A 22,474-nucleotide genomic window follows, 5' to 3' on the forward strand; every position below is an offset into this window, starting at 1 on the left:
GTTGCATGTTCAGATTATCAGATCAATGATCAAGTTACTCCCTTAATGAACACATTCATGCTTTGTTCTCTTTATTTCAGGTCATTTAACAGCATATGACAGAGTTTTGTCCATTGAGTGTGTGTTTGAGTCAGGATTGTGTTGTTTGCTTGGGGTTTTGGCATACGTACACTTACAAAACAGTACTGTGGTCCTAACATAGTGCAGAGATGGCAGCAGATGGTAATCAGAAGGAATTGTTATTGGTGATGGGAGAAACAAGTGCACACAGAACATTACAGTGACACACAGAATATACAACAAGGTAAGAGTATAAACAGACATGCAGATAATAGGACATATAACACAGAATGGCATATGCACATGTGTAAGTGGTAATGTATGTGTAAGGTAGGAGTGTGTACAGTTATTGAATTAAATATGAGTGAATTTACATATGTACATGACATATTTATATATTATTGCACTATGGGAGTCCTGAAGGTGGTTTAATTGTTCATGGGGAAAATGGCCTGAGGGTAAAAACTGTTCTTGTGTCTGGATGTCCTGGCGTTCAGTGCTCTGTAGCGCCGGTCAGAGGGCAACAGTTCAAAGAGGAAGTGGGCAGGGTGTGTGGGGTCCAGAGTGATTCTACCTGCACGTTTCCTCACTCTGGAGACATACAGGTCTTGGAGGGTGGGTAGGGGGGCGCCAATAATCCTCTCAGCCGTCCTGACTGTCCGTTGTAGCTTCCTTCTGGCTGATTCGGTGGCTGAACCAAACCAGACAGTTATTGAAGTGCAGAGGACAGACTCAATGACTGCTGAGTTGAACTGTATCAGCAGCACCTGTGGCAGGTTGAACTTCCTCAACTGGCGAATGGAAGTACAACCTCTGCTGGGCGTTTTTCACAATGGAGTCAATGTGGGTCTCCCACTTCAGGTCCTGAGAGATGGTAGTGCCCAGGAACCTCAATGACTCCACTGCTGCCACAGTGCTGTTCGGGCGGGATTTGGGATCATCTCCACTGTTTTGAGCATGTTCAGCTCAAGGTTGTTGTGACTGCACCAGACGGACAGTTGTTCAACCTCCCGTCTGTATGCAGACTCATCACATGACCGTGGTGTCATCTACAAACTTCAGGAGCTTGACAGTGGGGTCTTTTGCAGTGCAGTCATTCATGTACTGGGAGAAGAGCACTGGAGAGAGAACGCATCCTTGAGGAGCACCAGTGCTAATAGTGAGGGTCCCGGATGTAAGTTTCCCCAATATCACTAGCTGCTGCCTATCTGTCAGAAAGCTGGTGATGCATCGACAGATTGGGGTGGGCATGGAGAGCTGGGTCAGTTTGGTTGAGAGTAGATCAGGCATGAAGGCTGAACTGAAGTCCACAAATAGGATCCTTGTATAAGTCCCAGGTCTGTCGAGGTGTTGCAGACGAAGACAAACGTACAATCTCATGATTCATTGCTAATGACATAGAATTAAAAACGATGCAAAAATATAAAACTATTGACATAAAGTTGTAGATTATAAGTATATAAACAATATATGGTAAGCTTATTGAAAATGTTCAGATACATATAAATGTATAAGTAGTTTGAGGGTGTAGGGGTCAGTCCATCTCAAGTGGTCCAATAATTATAAAGTTGGTTGCTTGACCATTTTTAATTTTAATTTTAATTTTCCTAATTATTACCTCATGTATTGGTATTGCAAAACCACCAGTTTTTTATTTTTATTTTATTTGGATTTAACCACGACAGCCATCTTTGTGTCATGGCACACGACAAATTTTGGTCATGCAGATGTTTATGGAAACCTCAGTATCTCGGCTCAGGACAGTCCTAGCTCCTTGGAACAAAAACTGATCTTTAGAGCACATTACAGTGTGCATATATATATATATATATATATACACACACATTTAGCACATTCTTGTTCCTTAGACTTAGAACTTAAGTCCTAATGTAATGCTCAAGATTGCTCAAAGTTCCACGTTTAGGGTCAGTTTATAATGGGAAGGGTTCGAGTCTCAGTCTTAATTTTTTTAGGGGGTACCTAGGTAAATATAGTGTGCATGCAGAACATTTCATGTTTGAGACTTCTCTTATTTTTTATGGGGGTGAGAAAGTGTAATTTTTTTTAAATTCCTCTCACTTTCGAGTTGAATATCTCTGGTGGATCACCAGATAGGAACCTGAAATTTTCACAGAAATAAGTCCTCTATAGTCGCATTCTGCTGTAAACATTATGAGTTTGAGATTCCACTGGTTACAGAGATAGGACTAGTAGAAATCTGGGGAAAAGCCTACTTTATTCATGCATTTCATTGGCTGAGGCTCATTGTTGGTCTCGCTCGTCGAGTTTTGAAATCTGTCGTAGCGTCTGGGACTCATCTCGGCCTGTCGCAGGAGTGCGCACACAACAAGACCGTTCATCGTGAGATCTGAGACTTCTCGTCTCAGACCAGTCGCCGACTCAAAACATCTAAGGAGATGAGCTTGAGTCATGTAGTGTACACTAGGCATAAGAAAAGACTATTTTTAACGTTCAATAAATAATTTTAAAAGCTATCGGCCGATAAATCGGTTATTGGCCTTTCCCCACCAGTTTAGTTATTGGTATGGCAAAATCCACTGTCAGTCAAACTCTAGTTACAACGGTGTTTAACAAGACATTTTAAAAGGAAAAGCAGATTTTTATAGTTCCAGATGGTTTTTATATTAAATTTATATCATTTAATAATATAAATGGTAGTGAACTGTAAAACAGACAGGGATCAGTTACATTCTGTAATGTGTAAAACATGGATGACCTTTAGCTTGCTGTAAAATTGCTGACATTTAGGCCTTTAACACAATTATTGGCCTCATAAGTAAGTTGGTCACAGAGGTTTTTATTAGAGTTCGACCGATAGTGGATTTTGCCGATACCGATAACTAAGGTGGTGGAAAACACTGATAACCTATTAATCAGCCGATAGTTTTTAAAATAGATTAATAAAATGTTACAACATTTTGTTAGTTGGCACAGACATAGAGGCCAGAATAATAGAAAAATAAGATTTTGGGGCCTGAGTAGCTCAGTGGTTAAAGACGCTGGCTACCACACCTGGAGTCGTGAGTTTGAATCCAGGGTGTGCTGAGTGACTCCAGTCAGGTCTCCTAAGCAACCAAATTGGCCCGGTTGCTAGGGAGGGTAGAGTCACATTTGGTAACCTCCTCGTGGTCGCTATAATGTGGTTCGTTCTCAGTGGGGCGTGTGGTGAGTTGAGCGTGGATGTCGCGGTGGATGGCGTGAAGCCTCCACACGCGCTATGTCTCCGTGGCAACGCGCTCAACAAGCCACGTGTTAAGATGTGCGGGTTGATGGCCTCAGACGCGGAGGCAACTGAGATTCGTCCTCCGCCACCCGGATTGAGGCAAAAAAAAAAAAAAAAAAGAAAAATACGATTTTGTGCATAATGAGACAGGGTTCCCACGATCATGGAAAACGTGGAAATATCAAGGAATTTTAAAATCGTGATTTCCAGGCCTGGAAAAGTAATGGAAATTAATAAAATATTCAAAGTCATGGAAAATCATGGAATTTTTGTTTTATAGTTAATATAATTTTATTTATTATGTTCTGTCCTAAAATATTTAATCGGGGTGTTACTTTGCACTGTTGGGCCAGTTGAAAAGTTTGGCAGGGCAAGTAAAAAGCCAAACCACATGCCCGACCGGGCCAGTAGATGTGCCGCTAATCCCCGCCCTTTTTAGGATTCACGCAATATGTTCGTATAGATTACATTTAAAATGACATTTTTTTCAGTTGAACTTTTATCAAACAATGCTGTGGTTTTGTTTTTTTACAAATTTGCAAAATATGTAATTTCAGTGCCATTTTCAGAATGAAAGGTTAATGTTTGGGCATGGAAATTAGCTTTCAAGTCATGGAAAAGTCATGGGAAATTCATTGGTTAAGAGTGGGAACCCTGAATGATGAAGACTTGGCTTCGTCACAATGCTCTATATTTAATATTTACCAAATTAAGCTTTGTATAGCCTATATATTAATATTATCATGCACAATGTATGACGTTGGAGACACAATGTATTGTTCTTTGCATCCCTCACTTCTATTTAAAAAACTGAATTATCAGAGGAACACAGGTGAATAAAAAAAAAAAACTATCTGCAACTATCCGCACTGATTTTTGCCAATAATCGATAGTTCAGAAAAGCAACTATCGGCACCGATTAACCGATATATCGGTCTACCTTTAGTTTTTGTTCATCTTTCTCTTGTCTCTCTTCTTTACTGCAGGTATTTTGAATCTTGGACATGGATCTGCCATAACCATAAAGAGAAATAGGACATCCTAATTCTTGATCACAGCATACCAAAGAGAAGTTCCTGGACCTCTCCGGGTCGTACCACTGTAGTTGGACTTCTAGGATGCGCGGCGATCGCTAAGGCTGGACGCTCAATTTGGACCGAAGTATTCAATTAAAGTTGCTAATCTGCAGAGATGTCCAGGAATCCAGTGATTCCCAGTGTTGGCTAATGTAGCCTTGTGATAAAAGCTAATTATTCAACGCTTGTTGCCCCTGAGACCTGGTGTACTTTTTCGATTTTTGTTCCTGTGGGGAGTTTGTGCGGAACTGTCCACCTCTGTTGAACTGAGCAGAACGTTGAACGATGCTACTGCTGTGGTGAATCGGTTCTGGTGCTGTTCTACTGACTGATCCTCCCCAATCAGAATACAAATATTCCAGACTCCCCGTCAGCTATTGTGCTGGAGTTGAGGCCTGGAGCGAGCGAGCGAGCGAGTGAGAGAGAGATGATGAGTGTTGGTGGAGATCTACAGCATCTGGAATACCTGACAGAAAATGAGATCATGGGGATGGACACCTTCATCCACCGCATCGACTCCACCGAGGTCATCTACCAGCCTCGCCGCAAGCGTGCCAAACTCGTCGGGAAGTATCTGATGGGAGATTTACTCGGGGAGGGCTCATACGGGAAGGTCAAGGAAATGCTGGACTCAGAGACTCTGTGTCGGAGAGCCGTGAAGATCCTGAAGAAGAAGAAACTGAGGAGGATTCCGAATGGAGAGGCCAATGTGAAAAAGTAAGAGATCGCTGTTTGATATTTGAAGTCGAAGTCAAAACTCCCTCTGTTTACATTCTTAATACTCTTTCCTGGTCTTATTGTGTATTATCAGTCCATCATGTTTGCCATCTAGGGGTGGGAAGAAATATCTTTTTTCTGTTGCATCGTGATTTTCATTTGAACGACCCTGATATCGATTCCTAAATCCTTAGATTGATGCGAGTAAATCACTCGCACATGCGACTTGCATTTGCACTATGCAACTAAGATGTCTGATTCTCCACTGGCTGGTAAATGTTGAGATTTCACTCAGCCGTTATGGAGTAGTATTGTGGAGAAGTTCAGCAGCGAGATCTTTTCGCTGTGTGTTGAGAGTAAAAGTGTGGTTTTAATGTGTGTCCAAAGACGAGATCCACACAAACCATTTGTCATTGAATAATGTCTCTTTTAAAATCCCTTCTGTTCTTTACAGTCAGTTCTTGATCAAAACCAACAAAAAATAAACATTTAATTCCAATAACGAATAGTACAGATGCAGTAAAGAAGCCATTCGACTCCACTCTTGTTAATATGCGCTCAACCAAAACACTTCTGTGAGGTGCTATTCTTAAAGAGACAGTACCATTTTAGCACTTCTGCATATCAAGGTAATTCCTTGCAAATAGGACAAATTATGAATGTTAACAATAAACATGTGGCTATATATATATATACATATATATACACACACACACACACACACAGTTACATTCGAAATTATTCAACCCCCCCCAAGACAGTAAGGATTTACAAAGGTAAGATTTTCTGATGGCCCAGAATTTTTACACTTTACATCTATATCAGTTGAGTGACACATTCAAAGTCATAGTGTGAATATATAACCTAATATTTCTAAATAGCAGGATTTTTTAAAAATACAGCCGTGTCATAATTATTCAACCCCTGTTGCATGTAGCTGTTTCTTAAATATGTAAGGCTACACAAGTAATTGTTTTAAAACAAAATTAAGTCATCAATCTGCAATGGCACTTATTTAAGTTTAGCGTAGTAAGCAAAAATTTATTTCTATGCAAAAAATGCACTTAAAAATAAGATGTCTCAAAAGCTAAAAGGGAGATTATTTCATTACACAAGAAATGGCTAAAAGTACATTTCCAAGGCACTTTAATTTACTGTAGTCAAAGCTGGCAGCACCATTCATACAGTTTTTAAATATGGTACAACAGCAACCTTCTTGGGGTGTGGAAGAAAGCAAAACTTCAAGGGAAATATTGACTTGAATATTCAAGAAGTAATTAGGAAAGACCTGTGGAGTCTTGGAAGAAGGTTTTATAGACGTATGACACTGAAAATGAGTTTTACACCCATGGGTCAGCAGTACGTCTGGAGTAAGATGACATGGTGATAAGAACGACACCATCCCCACAGTCAAGCATGGAGGTGGGTCAGTCCTGTTATGGGGGTGTTTTGCGACTGCAGGAAACGGTTGTCCTGACTATGTGACTGACATCATGGATTCTTTCAGGTATCAGGCCATTTTGGCATGAAAAATGTGATGCCTTCAGTGTGTAAATTGAAGCTCGGTGATCACTGGACTTTCCAGCAAGACAATAACACCAAGGATACATCCAAGCTGTCCAAAATCTGGTTCAGGGATAGGTCGTGGAATGTCCTTAAATGGCCCTTTCAGTCCATCATTAAAATCCCATTGCAAACCTTTGTTGGGATTTCAAGGAAGCAGTGGCAGCACAGAAACCAAAGAATGTCAATGAGCTGGAAGCTTTTGCTCATGAGAAATGTGTAAAAATTCTAATAGAGAGGTGTCTGAAGCCTGAGAACACTTACCTGAATCATTTATTTGCTGTTATTAAGGGTAAAGGATGCTCCAAAATGATTGACTTTGGGGGTTGAATATTTTCAACATGACATTTGTGGAGAGAATTAGTTATTTATTATTTTAAAATGTGGGTAAACTGAACTCATTGTTCTCAAAATCACTCAAATGTGTATTAAAAACTTACTTTGGCTGTATACTGAGGTTTTAGTTGATGTGTTTTAATTCACATCACCAGAATGTATTGCTGGTCAGGGGGGTTGAATAATTTCGATTGCAACTGTATGTGTGTATGTATGTGTGTGTGTGTGTGTGTGTGTGTGTGTGTGTGTGTGTGTGTGTGTATATATATATATGCATGCAATATTAAGCTTCTGAAACCCGAGTGTGACTGCTGTGTGCATTTTCTATTTTACCTTTTTGATTTGTAACTAGTAGCACGTAAGAAACGGGAAAATGTATGTCCTCATATGTGGACAGCGGGACTAAGTTGTGTAATTTTAAATAACACTAAGCTATAGAAAGTCAGATTTTTTTCCAATCACTGTCAACCATGTTAAAATAAAATGATACATTATAAATTCTGAATCTATGTACTGATTATCATTGTCACATGTCTGTCAAACATGTTGAGTGATCCAAACATCATCTGCAGCCTGAAACTGAACTTTTGATCAGATTTTAGGAGTGAATGCACTTAACTGCATAGAGAGCTATAGGATGCTCCCTTGCTCCCTATTTAGTGAATGACTTAACCTCCAGTGTGCTGTCTGTCTGCACTGGTCTCAGAACAGTTTGAAATGCACCTTATTTTCATCCTAACTCCATATAAAGCCTCTGAAAGACACATTTTTAGCTTTTGGATGAACCCATCGACTACGTTTACATGCATTTAAAGTCCCCGTGAAATCAAAATGATTTCATGACGCTGAAGCTGGACGAAAGGAAACTCTCTGGAGTTTATTTATATTTTTCTGCATACAGAGGTTTCTTGGATATACCGCTCGAGTAAGTGTTCTTTATTATTTATACTTGGTATATTGTGATTCAAAACGTGGACAAATTAGCTTCTACTCGCTTGTTTCATATTCATCTGTATTAGCAACAGCTTCAGCCTTGTCTTAACGTAAACGAAGTCCCCGCCCTACATTTTATTTCTCGTTCGAAAAGCCGTTTCACTTGGAAATGCGTCACAATACAGTAATAAAGTCGGTCATAACTTCCGTTTCATGGTGACTTTAAGAAAGCGGGTTATTCCAGGGTTTTTGCAGAAAGTGGCGTTCTGAAACGTCATGCAAATGAGAACACTGATTTCCTTACGCCGTTTAAGGGATTAAGAGAAAGCGGTTTAACACACCTAGGTTTCTCCCGGAGAAAGCTGCTTATGTGGCCATGTAAACACATCAGCTCCATTCTAACAGGTTTTTGAAGAGTGTGCATGTGCGTAGAACAGACAGAATAACAAACATCGTAGGATGGAGCCCAACATCAAGTCAGCAAAACATTTTTGGGAGTACTGTGGGAAAAGCACATACACCGTAAACTATACCCATTTATAAACATCACTGTAAAATATTGACGGTCCCTCATGTTCACGTATATGCGCTTGTACATTGAGGGAATCCCGGAGTTTTACGTAAAGGGAAACCCCACTATTGAAGTGCAATTCCACTGCAGGTCACGATAGAAAGGTAAGGAAACAAACACAGCAACAACTCTGAAATATTTGGAAATAAAGCGAAGCAACAGAGAATAAAATTAAAAATAAAACCAGCCCGTCTGTCACCAACAATCATGCCGTGCTCCAAATCACTGAGATCAATTTTTTTCCCCATTCTGATGGTTGATGTGAACATTACCTGAAGCTCCTGACCCGTATCTGCATGATTTTATGCACTGCTGCCACACGATTGGCTGATTACATAATCACATGGTTGGTGCCATACTGGCTGGTTTGAGTATTTCTGGGATTTTCACACACAACAGTCTCTAGAATTTACTCAGAATGGTGCCAAAAACAAAAAACATCCAGTGAGCGGCAGTTCTGTGGACGGAAACACCTTGTTGATGAGAGAGGTCAACGGAGAATGGCCAGACTGGTTTGAACTGATAAAGTCAACAGTAACTCAGATAACTGCTTTTTAAAAAGCTAAAATGTAACCAAAATGATGAAACATTAAGGGCTGTCCCAGTTGCAAAATCGTTCCAAGGCACTGACACATTCACTCCCTAAAAAGTCTCGGAATGCACCGTAAAAGAAACGGAGCATCGTTGCTTTCAAGTCTTTCAAGTCGTTAGAAGATGAGCACAAGTGTAAAACTATGAAGTCAAACACTTATTTTCACTTTAACAGAGATGTTGTTTATAATGTCTTTCATTCATTATGACCAGGAAAGGGAAACAAATCTTTTAAATATTAAAGTTGTTAGAAGGTTAAAAAATACACTCCTTTGTTTTTATTTCTTTGTCATTTATCTTTCATAATAACACTGTAAAATGCACGTCAGTGTCATTTATACAGCGATGTTGTTGATTAATACCAGCTGTGTTTTAATGCACGAGCTGTCGCAGGTGATTGAGTCAGTGTCCCAATGTTCAGTTGATTAACACGCTTGCCAGTGCCCGAATTCGTGTTCACGATATACTGATTCACGACATAGGGGCTGATTAAGATACACCGTATACATGTTAGCAGAATGGACATTATAACTAAAATACCCCTCAAATTAACAGGAATCGGATTGAATAAAAAGCTTGTGAATCAGAATTGAATCAGGAAATTTGTATCAAGACCCAGGCTAGTCTTCATAACCTTTCATCAAAATGCCATTACTTGCTCTGTCTCTGAAATGACTTTCCTTTTCCTTTGTCACCGAGGCTGCAGACCATCGGCTACAGGATTAGCTCACCCAAAAATGTAAATTCAGTCATTGTTTACTCACCCCTGTGTTGTTAACCCTGTATGACTTTCTTTGTTTTTCTGAACACAAAGGGAGAAATTGTGAATAAATGTTGTGCTCAGTGATGTCATACAATGACAGTTTATGGTGACCACCTCTTCAAGCTTCAAAAGAACACAAAAGTATAATTCAGAAGTCTAATAAATTATTCATGAGACTCATGATTGTTATGAAAGCATACGATAAGATTTGGTGAGAAACAAACTGAAATCTAATGTATTATTTAGTGAATAATATAAATGTTCACTGACCGTTGATATCCTGTGTGTGTTCATGACAGGACACGAGAGCAACAGTTCACGCAGCCCCCTCGCGACATTGGGGCGTTCAAGCGAAAACTCATTTTGTTTATCTAAAAACAGCAATAGTGACAACAGAACACAACACAGCTGCACAAAACAGAGAACAGAACTTGCTAAACATGTCTGAAGAGTTTGTAGTCCAAGAATTGATGCATTTCTATGCCCAGCCTTTTTTTTTTTTTTTTTTTTTAACCGTAGTACTCAATCACAGAGAGAGATGGAGTAGGCGTGAATGTCTGTCACCTCTTCTCAATTCTGAACCAGTGAGTATTTGTGACAGACCTGAAGAGAGTGAGACCTCCGCAAAAACATTCGGTAGGTGTAACATACTCGGCCAAAATCAAGTAGTTTTTAACCGGCTCATGAGATGCTGACATTAATATACTGTTATGAGAAAGTTTTTGGACCGGTGCCAGTTCACACCGGACAGATACCCATGTGAAGCCGAAAATAGAAAACGAGCGATTGACAGAATGTTCCGTTGCTCGTCACGGCTGGTTAGCACAAAAACTCTGATTAACATAGAAAATGTACCTTTTATCGCATGTTGTTTGCCGCTAGGTTAGGACACGGTGTGACTGTGGCTGCCTGTAGCTCCTCTCCTGTTTGATTTCCGAATACTCCAATAGAAAAAATAAGGCTGGGCATAGAAATGCATCAATTCTTGGACTACAAACTCTTCAGACATGTTTAGTAAGTTCTGTTCTCTGTTTTGTGTGCAGTTGTGTTGTGTTCTGTTGTCACTATCGCTGTGGATGACCTGTTTTTAGATAAACGAGTTTTTGCTTGAACGCCCCAATGTCATGAGGGGGTTGCGTGAACTGTTGCTCTCGTGTCCTATCATGAACGCACACAGGAGATCAAAGGTCAATGAACATTTTCACTAAATAATACATTAGATTTCAGTTTGTTTCTCATCAAATCTTATCGTATGCTTTCATAACAATCATGAGTCTCATGAATAATTTATTAGACTTCTGAATTATACTTTTGTGTTCTTTTGAAGCTTGAAGAGGTGGTCACCATAAACTGCCATTGTATGACATCACTGAGCACAACATTTATTCACAATTTCTCCCTTTGTGTTCAGAAAAAGAAAGAAAGTCATACAGGGTTTGTAACAGCATGAGGGTGAGTAAACAATCATTTTTGAATGAACTAACCCTTAAAGGTAATAATGTAAAGGCAATGTATATAGCGGTCATTTTAAAAAAACAAATGTTACCATTACCCAAAGTGTGTGCCGGCGGTTGTTTCACTCCATTCTGATATGACACGCCCACTTTACACCATCCAATCAACTCGTGATGCATAAAGTCAAGTCCCACCCTACATTGTGGTTCTTGTTGAATAGTTTCACTAGTAAATAGGTCCGATTGCGTAAGGAAAATAGGTTGAAAATGCATAACATGTCATATTGACCGTATCCACACTTTGAGAAAAGTTTTCTTAATCTTTAGCCCTGTTTGTCACTCATATATTTGACTTTTACATCTTGTTGAAGTCAGTGATGAGATCGTTTTAACACCCGTCCCGTTCGTTCTCTTCTTCCTGAGTTCTCTAATATCATCTCTGCTGAAATCTGTTTAATCACATAGAGTTGTTTAATTAAACTGATTCGCAGTGAAGCCTCAGGGTTACGCTTTAAATACACAAGAGCTTTTGGACCGGCGTCCAAATCTTCCCATGCAGAGACACGTGTGTTCATTCTTCTGCTTGTCTGCTCTATGTCTCTGTCGGAACAGACACATCAATTAAACTTCAGAATGAACAGTCTTCAGCACGTGAGTTTATAACTAAAGTCATCTTTTATAAAAAAAGACAACCGGAAGTAACTAAATGCTGTTTAAAGTCTGTGTGATATGGGCTCTGTTCTAAAAACTGGTGAGTATCTGCACAATTATTAATATAATTAATTATAATTTTCTTTATCACACATTATACATTTGCATATACAGTGAAACATTTTTTTTTTCACATATCCCAGCTAAGCTGGGGTCAGAGTGCAGGGTCAGCCATGATACAGTGCTCCTGGAGCAGATAGGGTCAAGGGCCTTGCTCAAGGGCCCAACAGTGGCATCTTGGCAGTAACCCAGAGCCTTAACCGCTGAGCTACCACTGCCCCCTAAAGTTTTCACATATCCCAGCCAAGCTGGGGTCAGAGCGCAGGGTCAGCCATGATACGGCGCCCCTGGAGCAGATGGGGTCAAGGGCCTTGCTCAAGGGCCCAACGGTGGCATCGTGGCGGTGTTGGGGCTTGAACCCCTGACCATCTAGTCAATAACCCAGAGCCTTAACCGCCAAGCCACCACTGCCCCTAGCAGCATAGGCAGCTGTTATACTTTATTGTTCTGTGTCGGACACAAGTAAGTGTAATCGAGCTTTTCTCATGATAGTCACAATGCGTAACTTTTCTTGTGAATACAGCATGTACTTAAAAACACGCTACATGTAACCCAGTGTCTTATAGTGTCTAATTCTTCAGTATATTCATTGTATGCGTTTATTTCAGCAGTTTAGGTTTTCAGGACACTTTTCTCATGTTGTTTAATCTTGCATATTAAATATTAATCTGATTGGTGTGATACAGTTTGGTGCATGATTTTGTCATTTTGCACATTATCATCAACTGAAATTAATGAGTATGAAATATTGACTACATTTGAAGGACATTTTCCTTTAAACGCTTGTGTAATGACATATGTTCCTGGTAATAACAGGTTCATATACACACAGTGTTAATGACACGCAGAGCAGATGAACGCTTACTCCATTTCTGTAAAGTGATAAAATGATGAAACGTAATCTCAAAGGTTTTGCTTCATGAGAAATAAGGGCTCGTGAGCATGTGAAAGTAAAGAAAATTAGGACAAAATAAAGTATTTTACTATTGCATAATATAATATAAAAGAATATTCTAGAATATAAATATATTAAAAATACATCTATTTTTTTATATTACAAATAAAATCTAATTTATGAATACCGAAAACAACAAAGTAAATGTAAAATTTACCAAAATAAAAAAAAATAAAAATAAAAATAAGTGTCATATTTTAAGTATTTAGAAATATTTTGATATTGAAAACATACTTTATCATGTGATTTATAAATATTTAAAGCCTTAAAAGGAAATCATATATCCGTATTTTATTATTTGATTTTTATATTTTAAGTTAAATATGTAAAAATGGCCAAAATCGTACAGTGTGAACTGGGCTTAAGTGGGCGGGGTCATGTTGAGAATAATCTGCAGTGTGGATCAGACTTCATGCTGATCATCAGAAGTGTTTTACTCACTGAACACACACATTTCAGTGTGATGCTCTCATGTGTTTCGAACTCTCGAAGTTCACTGATAAACACAAATACCTCAGCACATGCTGCACGCGAGAGTGAGTGCGAGTTCAGTTATTTTTGGCCTGTAGAAGCAGTATCAAATACTACATATTTTCTCATCACTTGCCTCTCTCATAATGGTGTTTTAACACTAGAGTTGTTGGTTTGGACCTGAATGTGTTTGACTTCAGAGTTCAGTTCATTCAGTTGGTGCGTGAGCTTCTTTCATAACTTTCTTTTTACAGATAAGAATATAACTGTAAAATGTAAATTATGTGCTGGGGAAAACATTTCACAAGAGTATTAAATGGCACACGCAATCTGTCAGCACCTGACGCCACACCCGGTCCTCATTAAATTATCTCACAGCTCTGTGACTTCTTTGACCTCTGCCCTCTTTACAATGAGTTTTTGTCCTGCAGGGAGATTCAGCTACTGAGACGACTACAGCACAAGAACGTCATCCAGCTGGTGGACGTGCTGTACAATGAAGAGAAGCAGAAGATATATCCTTCACACCACCTGCAGTGTGTGTTCATGTGTCTTGTCTGTGTGTTCGTGTGTGTTGTAGTTAATATCACTTCTAGTTCATTTGTCACATGAGGAATAAGGATCGTATGGTGGGATAGAGTATTTCACATCTTTTCAAACAACCCGACATCATGTGTGACTGTTGTTATGGTGTTTTTCTAATGGTTCCTTGACTACGCTCTCTCACGTATATGGTCATGGAGTATTGTGTGTGTGGAATGCAGGAAATGTTGGATAGCGTGCCAGAGAAAAGATTTCCAGTGTTTCAAGCTCACGGGTAAGACTTCTCAAACACCATCAGATAAGAAATGTTTCACATAATTTCCGATGATTAAGAGACAACTGCTCTTAGTAATGCACTTCAAATTTTTGGGCGAAAATGGTCATTTAAAATAAGGCTTCTTTTGCAATAACTAAAATCAGAATCAGAATAAGCTTTAATGCCAAGTATGCTTACACATACAAGGAATTTGTCTTTGTGACAGAAGCTTCCAGTGCACCGACAATACAACAAGACAGAGATAATAGAATAGAATAGAATAGAAATATAAGTATATATAGAAATACACAATAAGACTATATATATATATACACTATGTGGCCAAAAGTTTGTGGACACCATATGTGCTTGATGAACCTTCAATTTCAAAACCTTAGGCATCAATTTCCCCCTTTGCTGTAATAACAGCTTCCACTCTTTTGGGAAGGTTTTCCACTATACTGTATGTAGTAACATGGCTGCAGGGATTTGCTCTCATTCAGACACAAGTGCATCAGTGAGGTCAGGAACTGATGTTGGTTGATGGGGCCTGACTTACAGTTGCTGTTCCAGTTCACCCCAAAATTGTTCAGTGGGGTTCAGGTCTGGGCTTTGTGCAGGACAGTCAATTTCTTCCACGCCAGACACAGTAAACCATTTCTTTATGGACTTTGCTTTGTGCACAGGGGCATTTTCATGCTGGAATAAAAAAGGGCTCTCCCCAAACTGTTGCCATAAAGTTGGAAGCACTGAATGCCCTAGAATACCATTGTTTGGAGTAGAATTATGATTTATCTTCACTGGTATTAACGGAGTAACCAAACTCTTTAATTAGAAGGGGGTGTCCACATATTTTTGGCCATATAGTGTGTGTATGAATGTGTGTGTGTGTGTGTGTGTGTGTACAAATACAAATCTGTTATATACAGATGCAAGGGAATGTAATGGCAGAAGAGGTAGGATATGTTGGATAAATATAAATAGACTAAGCTTGTTATTGCACATAATTAATGCTCAATTGGGCAGTTTTAACTGTTCATGAGATGGATAGCCTGAGAGAAAAAACTGTTCTTGTGCCTGACGGTTCTGGTGCTCAGAGCTCTGTAGTGCTGTCCCGAAGGCAACAGTTCAAAAAGGTAGTGGCCAGGGTGAGTGGGGTCCAGAGTGATTTTTCCAGCCCTTTTCCTCACTCTGGAAGTGTATAGTTCTTGAAGGGAGGGCAGGGGGCAACCAATAATTCTCTCAGCAGTCTGAACTGAAGCTGAACCAAACCAGACAGTTATTGAAGTGCAGAGGACAGACTCAATGACTGCTGAGTTGAACTGTATCAGCAGCACCTGCGACAGGTTGAACTTCCTCAACTGGCGAAGGAAGTACAACCTCTGCTGGGCCTTTTTCACAATGGAGTCAATGTGGGTCTCCCACTTCAGGTCCTGTGAGATGGTAGTGCCCAGGAACCTGAATGACTCCACTGCTGCCACAGTGATGTTTAGAATGGTGAGGGGGGTCAGTGTTGGGGTGTTCCTCCTAAAGTCCACTATCATCTCCACTGTTTTAAACGTGTTCAGCTCCAGGTTGTTTTGACTGCACCAGAAAGCCATTTGTTCAGCCTCCTTTCTGTATGCAGACTCGTCATCATCTCGGATGAGGCCGATTACAGTGGTGTCATCTGCAAACTTCAGGAGCTTGACAGAGGGGTCCTTGGCGGTACAGTCATTGGTATAGAGGGAAAAGAGTAGTGGGGAGAGCACGTCCCTGGGGAGCACCAGTACTGATTTTACAGGTGCTGGAAGTGAATTTCCCCAGTCTCACTAGCTGCTGGCTATCTGTCAGAAAGCTGGTAATCCACTGACAGATAGACGTGGGAACAGAGAGTTGGTGTAATTTATTCTGGAGTATAGCTGGGATGATGGTGTTGAAAGCCGAACTGAAGTCCACAAAAAGGATCCTTGCATATGTCCCTGATCTGTCCAGATGTTGCAGGATATGATGCAATCCCATGTTGACTGCATCATCTACAGACCTGTTTGCTCGATAAGCAAATTGAAGGTGATCTAGAAAGGGTCCAGTGATGTTCTTCAGGTGGGCCAACACCAGTCTCTCAAATGACTTCATGACCACAGACGTCAGGGCGACAGGTCTGTAGTCATTAAGTCCTGTGATCTTGGGTTTCTTTGGGACAGGGATGATAGTGTAGCATTTGAAGCAGCATGGGACTTCACACTGCTCCAATGATCTGTTGAAGATCTGTGTGAAGATGGGGGCCAGCTGGTTAGCACAGAATTTTAGACAAGAAGGTGAAGCACCATCTGGGCCCTGTGCTTTCCTTGTTTTTTGTTTCCGGAAGACCCGGCACACATCCTCTTCACAGATCTCAAGTGCAGGTTGAGTAGCAGGAGGGAGGTTGCAGGAGGTGTTGATGTTTGTGTGTGGTGAAGGTCAGAGTGGGTGTGGGGTGTGAGACTGGGCTTATCAAATCTACAGTAAAAAACATTCAGGTCATCAGCCAGCCAGCCAATTCTCAGAGTAGCTTCTTTTAGCCGCTCTAATCTCTTTTGTCAGGCCTGATTGTACAAGATTTTATCCCCACTTCTGTAAGCATCCTCTTTGGCCTTACGAAGCTGCCTGAGTTTTGCTGTAAACTAGGGCTGTCAATTGAGCAGAGAAACTAAATTAATTTTTTTTACCTTAAATATTTTCAAAATTCTAATAATATTATTTAGATAATAAAGGATTTTTAAATTGACTTTGTTTCCTTAGTCCACAAGAGGGCGCAATAAATACATAAACCATACAGCACCATAATATTATTGCAAAGAACATTCCTGGCTGTAAAGAAAGAGCATTTCATTTTCAAGTAATGTGCATAAAATAAATAAATAAAAAGTTTTAGTCTGTCCATATTCTCAAATGTTAAGTCTAAAGTAAAATGGGGGGGGCGCTTCAATAGGCAGTCCACATGGTGTTACACTTGCACTGATGCCATAGTATACTACTCCAGACTCGAGCTTCATAATAACAGCGAAATACCACATTTTTTTTTTTTTATTCAGTACAGTTGTGTATAGAGTAGCAATATTCACAGATAGCAGTGGTATTTAGCTGAACTCGGTGGTGAAGCGGCTCAAACGATCAGCCAAGGCCAGGGGCTGTTCAAACAGATGGAACACAACAGACTGGAACTGAACGCGAGGATCTCGAGACACACATTTCCAAGTTGAACATCTTTCCTGACAAAGCGTTTAAACAACTCATAATCTGAGAAACGCTTATACGAGAGCAAGACGCAACAGCCAAGAACGTAAAGGGCTGTTCACACCGAACGCTTTTGCTACCATCCATTTGTTTTTCTATGTAAGCACGCAATAGATGAACGTCTTTTTTTTCTTTTTCACTTTGTTTTTGTTTATTCAGCGTCTTGAGCTAGAGTGCTGTTTTTTAGATGCTGTTTCTAATTAAAAACAACTTTAAAAACATCTTGAGACATGGGGGCCTGGGTAGCTCAGTGGTAAAATACGCTGGCTACCACCCCTGGAGTTCGCTAGTTCGTATCTCCGGGAATGCTGAATGACTCCAGCCAGGTCTCCTAAGCAACCAAATTGGCCTGGTTGCTAGGGAGGGTAGAGTCACATGGGGTAACCTCCTCGTGGTCGCTATAATGTGGTTCGTTCTCGGTGGGGTGCGTGGTGAGTTGAGCGTGGTTGCCGCGGTGGATGGCGTGAAGCCTCCACACGCGCTATGTCTCCGTGGCAGCACGCTCAACAAGCCACGTGATAAGATATGCAGGTTGATGTTCTCAGACACGGAGGCAACTGAGATTCGTCCTCCGCCACCCGAATTGAGGCGAATCACTATGCGACCACGAGGAATTAAAAGCACATTGGGAATTGGGCATTCCAGATTGGGAGAAAAAGGGAAAAATCCCCCCAAAAAAATAAATAAATCTTGAGACACCTGCTTTCTGTTAAACTGTATTTGTTGCGCTGTGTCTAGCCTTTTGTAGCGCAAAAATGCGATCAATCTGAAGTCACCTTCAGTTCTTGGCACACATCCAAAATTCTAATGCACAATTTTAGCATTCGAATTTGCATTTGTTTTTCTTAAATTCAACGAATATTGAAATTTCGAATTTTCATTTGACATCCTACTGTAAACCATGGTTTGTCGTTGTTGAACGTTAAATAAGTCCTAGTGGGAATGCACATATCCTCACAGAAACTGATGATGTAACAGTATCTGTGAGCTGTTCGAAAGCCGTGTTGTCGGAGCTTGACCAGCGTGCCGGCTCGCTTCCCTCGTTTGCGTCTCATAGCGCGCTTAACACAGCTGCGCCTCCGACTAAAATGTCCATCAAAACGTCTGAATATTCAAAAACTGGGAAAAGATTGTATGGTATGTGCTGCCGAATGTTCAGCTGTTCATCCCTGGTAAAACTGATTGGAAAAAAAATACTAAACACAGGACAAACAAACAAAAATAATAATAGAATTGGAGACACCGAGGCGGCCATCCGTGGCGCCATCTTGGTTAGGTAAAAGTTGGCATTTCTAACATACCATCTAGGCTCCAACAAATATGAATATACTCAATAATATTTTTTAAATATTGCATAACTATTGATATAAAAACTGACTTTTGGCTCATATGAGAACATCTTTACCCTACAAAGTGCTAATAAAGTGCTTATATACAGTAGAAGAAAGAATATACAACAAAAGGCAAATGAAACTTTTTGGTGCATCCAATAAAAATGTCACAGTGTAAGAATTTTTTATCTACGGTTCAAAACCATTAAATGATTTATTTATACATGGCAAAAATAATAGTAAAAAAATATATATATATATGTGACATTCTAGCTGTCAGTTTGTCCAGATACTCAGGTGACATTTCACCCCACACTTCCTGTAGCACTTGCCATAGATGTGTCTGTCTTGTCGGGCACTTCTCACGCACCTTACAGTCTAGCTGATCCCACAAAAGCTCAATGGGGTTAAGATCCAGAACACTCTTTTCCAATGATCTGTTGTCCAATGTCTGTGTTTCTTTGCCCACTCTAACCTTTTCTTTTTGTTTTACTGTTTCAAAAGTGGCTTTTTCTTTGCAATTGTTCCCATAAGGCCTGCACCCCTGAGTCTTCTCTTTACTGTTGTACATGAAACTGGTGTTGAGCGGGTAGAATTCAATGAAGCTGTCAGCTGAGGACATGTGAGGTGTCTATTTCTCAAACTAGAGACTCTGATGTACTTATCCTCTTGTTTAGTTGTACATCTGGTCTTCCACATCTCTTTCTGTCCTTGTTAGAGTCAGTTGTCCTTTGTCTTTGAAGACTGTAGTGGACACCTTTGTATGAAATCTTCAGTTTTTTGGCAATTTCAAGCATTGTGTAGCCTTCATTCCTCAAAACAATGATTGACTGACGAGTTTCTAGAGAAAGCTGTTTCTTTTTTGCCATTTTTGACCTAATATTGACCTTAAGACATGCCAGTCTATTGCATACTGTGGCAACTCAAAAACAAACACAAAGACAATGTTAATCTTCATTTACTGAACCAAATATCTTTCAGCTGTGTTTGATATAATGGCAAGTGATTTTCTAGCACCAAATGATCAATTTATCATGATTACTCAAGGATAAGGTGTTGGAGTGATGGCTGCTGTCTAGATTTGATCAAAAATGACTTTTTTCAACTAGTGATGGTGCTGTTTTTTACATCAGTAATGTCCTGACTATACTTTATGATCAGCTGAATGACACTTTGATGAATTGAAGCAAAATCTGTACATTATTCAGAACTTGTAGCCGCTTCTGAGTGAGTGTGTGAGTGAGTGTGTGAGTGAGTGTGTGAGTGAGTGTGTGAGTGAGTGTGTGAGTGAGTGTGTGTGAGTGTGTGTGAGTGTGTGTGAGTGTGTGTGAGTGTGTGTGAGTGTGTGTGAGTGTGTGTGAGTGTGTGTGAGTGTGTGTGAGTGTGTGTGAGTGTGTGAGTGTGTGTGAGTGTGTGAGTGTGTGTGAGTGTGTGTGAGTGTGTGTGTGTGTGTGTGAGTGTGTGTGTGTGTGTGTGTGTGAGTGAGTGTGTGTGTGTGTGTGAGTGTGTGAGTGTGTGAGTGTGTGAGTGTGTGAGTGTGTGTGAGTGTGTGAGTGTGTGTGAGTGTGTGTGTGTGTGTGAGTGTGTGTGTGTGTGTGAGTGTGTGTGTGTGTGAGTGTCTGTGTGTGTGAGTGTGTGTGAGTGTCTGTGTGTGTGAGTGTCTGTGTGTGTGAGTGTCTGTGTGTGTGAGTGTCTGTGTGTGTGAGTGTCTGTGAGTCTGTGTCTGTGAGTCTGTGTCTGTGAGTCTGTGTCTGTGAGTCTGTGTGTGTGAGTCTGTGTGTGTGAGTCTGTGTGTGTGAGTCTGTGTGTGTGAGTCTGTGTCTGTGAGTCTGTGTCTGTGAGTCTGTGTCTGTGAGTCTGTGTGTGTGAGTCTGTGTCTGTGAGTGTCTGTGAGTGTGAGAGTGTGTGAGCGTGCACACACACACACACTAACAGTCAAAAGTTTTGAAACATTCATTCTTTATTATATATATATATATATATTTTTTTTTTCACATTTTAGAATAATAGTAAAGTCATCAAAACTATGGAATAACATTAATGGAACTATGGGAATTATGAATTTTGACCGGTAGTGTGTATATATATTTATCGGTCAATAGTTTTTAAAATCGATTTATAGAATGTAAAAAAAAAATCTTAGTCTTATAATCATAAATATTTTTTCTTTATACTTTGTCTTAAAGAACTTTCAAGAAATTGGTTAGTCATGATTTATTTAAATATTTTAATATGTACGTTAAAATGTTTTTTTTTTATTTTATTAATTTTTTTTGTGTGGATATATTTAGACGTGTTTACATGCTATAAAATCAGTGAACATTCTGTAATTAAAAGTTGGGCAAAATCTTCTGGTGTTTTACAGTAGACCTTTTTAAATATGATCAATTCATATCAAACTTTAATGGTAAGATAAACTTAAGTGTACAATACCAATGCATTATTAGACATTATACATACAGATATAAAACATATTGAATACTGAAGTTTAATATCTTAAAACTATTATAATCTCTGGCTGCCATTCAGTCTCTACAAGTATACTTGACTCCAGCATAATTTTTTTATAATTCTATTTATTTATCACACATTATACATTTGCACATATACAGTGAAATTCTTTTTTTTTTCACATATCTCAGCTAAGCTGGGGTCAGAGTGCAGGGTCAGCCATGATACAGCGCCCCTGGAGCAGATAGGGTCAAGGGCCTTGCTCAAGGGCCCAACAGTGGCATCTTGGTGGTGCTGGGGCTTGAACCCCCGAGCCTTAACCGCTGAGCCACCACTGCCCCTCTCAGTCTCTATCGTGCACGCAGGGTCTCACTCGGCGGTTTTGCTTCTGTCACTGGTTCAGATGAAAGGGAGGGAGTGTTTTCGGGCGATGCGCAGAGATACAGCAGCTTGCCGGTATCTCTCCCACACCTGGCTCACCACTTGCAGGTGAAGTCTCCATTCATGTTTATTATGCCCGGGACATGCATCGCTAGGATGTGCAGTTGAGTCAAGCATGTACCTCCTGGAAAACAAATTAATAAATGAAAAAATATACAAATATATAAATATAAATATGCCAGTTTTAGCCACAGGAAGTGGGGAAAAACATTAAAGTTTCAGGAAGTAAATAAGAAAAAAATAAATGCTGCGTTAATTGCATAAATCAATTTTACTTGTTAAACAAAAACTATTAATCACAGAAATTAACGTGTAAAATGTCCCAGCCCTAATAAAGATATAATATAAAAGAGTTTTTAGAAATTCATATCCAGTGAAAAAGCAACTTAAATCAGCTGTTTGGGAGCATTTGAATGACTGACGGTAACTGAAGATGACGGATGTAAAACATGCAGACAGAAGACATATAAAGGTACACATCCTTCAAATGGGACAGAATGTTCTAGTCATCCTCATTGTTTAAAGCATTGCTTGTGTACAAATTCAGCGTGTTCAACAGTACATTTAAATTTGAGTCATTATTGGACTTTAAATCGCCTGCTGTAATTGGCTGAGGACATAACATAAGCAATGTTCCCGTTATTATGCATATTCCACAGGTTTATTTGTGAGGTGTTGTGGAAGAGTAAAGG

General features: G+C 39.8%; 3 protein-coding genes across 4 annotated transcripts in view; 2 read left to right on the plus strand and 1 right to left on the minus strand.

The window, feature by feature from the left end:
* The window catches only part of LOC127443052 (yjeF N-terminal domain-containing 3-like), a 479,510-nt gene that overhangs the window by 326,670 nt on the left and 130,366 nt on the right, over positions 1–22,474 (minus strand). The window lies entirely within an intron of this gene.
* LOC127443049 (5'-AMP-activated protein kinase subunit beta-2-like) overlaps positions 1–22,474 on the plus strand; it is a 180,173-nt gene that overhangs the window by 14,715 nt on the left and 142,984 nt on the right. The window lies entirely within an intron of this gene.
* LOC127443033 (serine/threonine-protein kinase STK11-like) overlaps positions 1–22,474 on the plus strand; it is a 39,740-nt gene that overhangs the window by 357 nt on the left and 16,909 nt on the right. The window contains exons 2-4 of the mRNA XM_051701512.1: positions 4,291–5,097; positions 13,937–14,020; positions 14,233–14,322. Of these exons, the coding sequence (XP_051557472.1) occupies positions 4,808–5,097; positions 13,937–14,020; positions 14,233–14,322 (464 nt within the window). The 5' untranslated portion in view covers positions 4,291–4,807. The remainder of the gene's footprint in view (positions 1–4,290; positions 5,098–13,936; positions 14,021–14,232; positions 14,323–22,474) is intronic.

Source organism: Myxocyprinus asiaticus, chromosome 6, assembly GCF_019703515.2.
Source record: "Myxocyprinus asiaticus isolate MX2 ecotype Aquarium Trade chromosome 6, UBuf_Myxa_2, whole genome shotgun sequence".
In the NCBI taxonomy this organism is placed as follows: Eukaryota; Metazoa; Chordata; class Actinopteri; order Cypriniformes; family Catostomidae; genus Myxocyprinus; species Myxocyprinus asiaticus.